The following is a 3984-nucleotide window of genomic DNA, read 5'->3' on the forward strand; positions in this document are numbered from 1 at the left end:
AAAATTGGCTGCAAATTTTTATGATTCAAAAACATAATTACAATTGTTTATGTCCATACACGATGTAATGAAAATTACTAAAAGTACTTGGTTTTTTAAAAATGAAAGAAATGAATATGATCAGGTTATACATTCATTTCCATTGATGTATCTCTTCAAAGTACATGAAAAGAAACTGTTTAGAACGGTCCAGTTTTTCAATTTTCTATCAGTGCTAACCAATATTAAAATATTCAATTTTTAATTCATTATGCTCTCCAACATTTGTTCGTCATTACCCACTATTTCAAGTAAACACAAGGATGGCAAATCAGATTTCAATCTAACATTGAGGATTGAATTGAAAGCATCATCCAAAATAACTTGCATTGCTCTTCCAAATTGAGTTAAGAACGCCATTTTGTGCAGCTCACAATGCCTCACCTTTTGACCTTCACAGCATCCCCAAAATTCGATTTCAATCCTGAGATATTCAACAAAAACCGAAAAAACTCCGTGCATTTTTGTCACTTTACATATGAAAGTAGTTTCAATCTTGTCGTGCTATCTTGTCACTCCATGAAAATTGATGCAAGTGCGACAAAAGGCCAAAGGGATTTCAGGCCAGGAAAGTCAGGATGCGTTTGTCGCACGTACAAGCTAGACTACCGTAAACATTTGTAATTATAACTCGGGACTCCAGCAACCAACTTCAACCAAACTTTGGGACAATGCACAGAATGGTGAGCCAAACAAAACGTGTTTGTTATTGTTTACATTGCGTGCTCTCGTTTTTGAATATTCAAGGTCAAACATTAAAACGCGTTTTTCTCGGAACGTCAAAATGGCGGGTGCGACAAGATAGCACGACGACGTCGAAATGTCGAATGGGGCCAATCGATGTGAAATTCATTTGAACCTGAAGTGAAGATCATGCGAAAAAAGAGTGGAAGTTTTCTCGCTAACGATCTAAGCTGGCTTTAAATTATTTTCACATCCATTTGAAATGTAAAACATGTGAGGGCCATGGGAAAAGCACGTGAATTTATCGTGTTGATTTTTGGAGACTCTCACGTGAAAAATCACTCGAGATTACTATGCTGGTTTCTTTCAGTGTATAACACGGTTTTTATTCAACCCATGTCGTTAAAATAACCCTGAATCAGCAAATCATTTCAAAACATACAATAGTCGATGTAAGAAAAGTAGTTGTTTTTATTCAAATGCTGTATTTTGTATTTTAAACATATGGCAGTTTTAATTGGACATTCAAATGCACTATTTTATAATTATGGATCTTCAGGGATAATTCAAAGTTTGTTATGATCTGAAATGCTACACTTACACAAAGAAATTTACGATTTTATTTAAAATTACACTGTTTTCCTAGCAAAAGCTCAGTCAATTGTTTAGTTCTTATCGATGGGCCTGTATATTATTCAAACTTCTTGAGAAACGCATCATTCTCCGTAATCTGGAACTCAATCCGCTCACGCGTAGCAGCGGAAATCTTCGGCTGTCGGAGCTTCTCCTGGGCAACCTCTAAGGCCACTTTGTACCCGGGAACGTTGTGGAAGATGCGAACGTAGCGATCGGCACAAACCAACAGATACTTCCCGGTTGAGTCGAACTGGAGCGTGGTGATTTGACCTAAAATGCAGGATATTGAACGTGGAAATAGTGTACTTTGGAACAATTCAAAGTTGAGATATTTACCTGAGCAAAGTTGATTGATGGTCCCTTCGTTGTTTCCGGAGATGGCTGAGAAGAATTGAATCGATGTACCGGTAGCAATGGCCACTACCTCTCCAGATGGGCTGAGGGCTACGAGTGGGGCAGCGCTGTTCAGTTCGTAGGTTCCCGTCATGAGGCAACGTGGTATTTCACCTTTCTGGTAATCAACTGGAAATGTAGATGGTATTGTAAAACATGTGTGTTATATATAAAAAAAACAAATGCAGGAATCTGCATGAGAAAACCCCAAGATCAAAAACTAACGTTAGGTTAGTCTACATGACAAAAAAAAAGAAAGTTTGTGTCAGAAAAAATCGCCTTTGTATGTAAAAAACTTCAATTGTCAAATGTTAACAGCATGGGCTTGTAGCCCACATATAACTTTTACTTTTTACCAATCTGATTAAGTATGTTAAAACTCTAGGAAAATCGCCCTTAACTGCTTTCATAACCTGATACACAGCAAATAAAGTAGTAATCCAGCTGCGTGTAAAAGGCCTGGGTGTAAAATAAATTTTGCATTATTTTATGAAATTCTGTGTAATATTACACCCTAAAATATGTCGCCCATCAGTATAGGAAACCTACTTGACCAAAATGTCCAGCTCACGTATACCATATACCATACCTTTCCATTTTTCATCGATCTGATGGCCGAGCGGGCTAAGACGCCAGTCCTTACTGTAGGTGCTGGGTTTGAGTCCCGTCGGTTGCAACTTTTTTTGTGTATACAAAAATTGTACATGCAGCGTGTAATAATAAGTGTCTTTTTTGACGAAGGTAATGTGCATGCTTTTGCATGCGATTTTACCATCGGATTTTTTGCTGTGTAGTAAATGGTTGCTGTTAAACAACCATTTACAATCAGGTTATGAAAGTAGTTAGTATTTGTCTCAAAAATTAATGTCTGAAAAAAAAGTCAAAACTTAAAAAATCTTTAGACCAAGATGAGGGATACCTAATTAAAAACATTGTAAAACAAAACAGTTTCTATTGAATTGTGAAAAAAATGGTACTCAATTACTTACTCTTGGTGTTGAAAATCTTCCAGCTACCATCCTTGCACACGGTGACCGTTTTGGAGGTGTCCTGGTCGAACGCCACATCGTACACACCCGACTTGTGCCCGGACAGTTCAAACGCCTTTTGCACCCCCTGAAACTCGCCAGACTTGTTGAATTTCACCTCCCACAGCGGAACATCAGTCGCGAATCCACAGGCTGCGATGAACTTGCCGCACGGAGAGATCTTGGCACTGTACGTGCTTATGAGGAACGTGTCCACCTTTTCTAGCACATTGCCCCGGACGTCCCAGACAGTGAGTTCTGTGCGGTTCGAGCAACTCATCAGGTACTTCCCGTCGGGGGCGATTCCAAATCCGATGATGTCATCCATGTGGGCCCGTGGGAAGGTGCTTCCCTTCGTTGGGTTCTGAAACCATCCGTCCACTTTGTCCACCTTGTACACTTCGATGCATCCGCCGTTGTACTTGTAGGCCACCAGAGCGCGCCCATCCGGACTCCAACGGACCCGAACAGCATGGTCATAATCAACGTTGATCCGAAACGAGCGCCGATCCTTGGTGCTGGCAAACTCTTTCGTGCTCCACAGGAAGATTATGCGATCTGGAAAAAAGGAGAGATGAAAATGAGAAACCAGGTCAACCAAGATACCATTTTTAGCGAAACTGGTATTGTTACGTAATTTATTTGCATGTTATTTCTGCTCCAAACCCACGTACACCATACCAACCGCCAAAAATCTCTTGCATCATATGATGCAACAGCAGGTCCAGACAAGTCTGGATTTACGCTTTTTTTGCAATCTTTTAAAAGGCTCGAAAGAGGTGAAAGTAAAGCAACTCTTATAAAAATAAGCCAGTGAAAGTGCGCCACACGGGAGACGAAGGCGATGCAACACGCAGTTTCTGCAACAACCAGCCTAGTTGTGGTGGCTGTGAAATGAACTTAAGGGAGAATGCATTTGCAGTCAGCCAGTCAGACAGAAAGGGGTTGGTCAATTAGGGCTTAAGTTTGCAAGTTATGCAACAGAGCGCAGGTTCTCCGAGATCTCTTCTGAACTTGTGTGTGATGCAATTTTGTGAATGCATCATAAATTGTGAACGTAACCGCGTGCAAATGTGAGCAACTGCAGTGTGGGATGTCGCGTAAGGGTCAGAGAGTGGAAGAATATTACATGATGGTTTTATGACAAATTCAGTTGCACTGAAATCATTATCGGTCATTTAAGCACATCTTTGACAAAACTTAC

General features: G+C 40.2%; 1 protein-coding gene across 1 annotated transcript; it reads right to left on the minus strand.

Moving 5' to 3' along the window:
- Window positions 1-1414: 1414 nt before the first annotated feature.
- LOC6034455 (transducin beta-like protein 2) lies at window positions 1415-3459 on the minus strand. Its single transcript, XM_038265053.1, has 4 exons — window positions 3447-3459; window positions 2742-3338; window positions 1696-1881; window positions 1415-1629 (listed from the first exon to the last, which is right to left on the minus strand). Exons 1-4 carry the CDS (start codon window positions 3457-3459, stop codon window positions 1415-1417), a joined length of 1011 nt encoding a protein of 336 aa, XP_038120981.1.
- Between the last annotated feature and the right edge of the window lie 525 nt (window positions 3460-3984).

Source organism: Culex quinquefasciatus, chromosome 1 (genome assembly GCF_015732765.1).
Source record: "Culex quinquefasciatus strain JHB chromosome 1, VPISU_Cqui_1.0_pri_paternal, whole genome shotgun sequence".
NCBI classification, from domain to species: Eukaryota; Metazoa; Arthropoda; class Insecta; order Diptera; family Culicidae; genus Culex; species Culex quinquefasciatus.

What these genes read in the sequence shown, in the direction of transcription:
- LOC6034455 (XM_038265053.1), bottom strand. An exon ending in GAAGATTTTCAACACCAAGA is followed by an intron (nt 1,882 to 2,741) that starts GTAAGTAATTGA and finishes CTACATTTCCAG; the next exon opens with TTGATTACCAGAAAGGTGAA. An exon ending in CATCAATCAACTTTGCTCAG is followed by an intron (nt 1,630 to 1,695) that starts GTAAATATCTCA and finishes CCTGCATTTTAG; the next exon opens with GTCAAATCACCACGCTCCAG.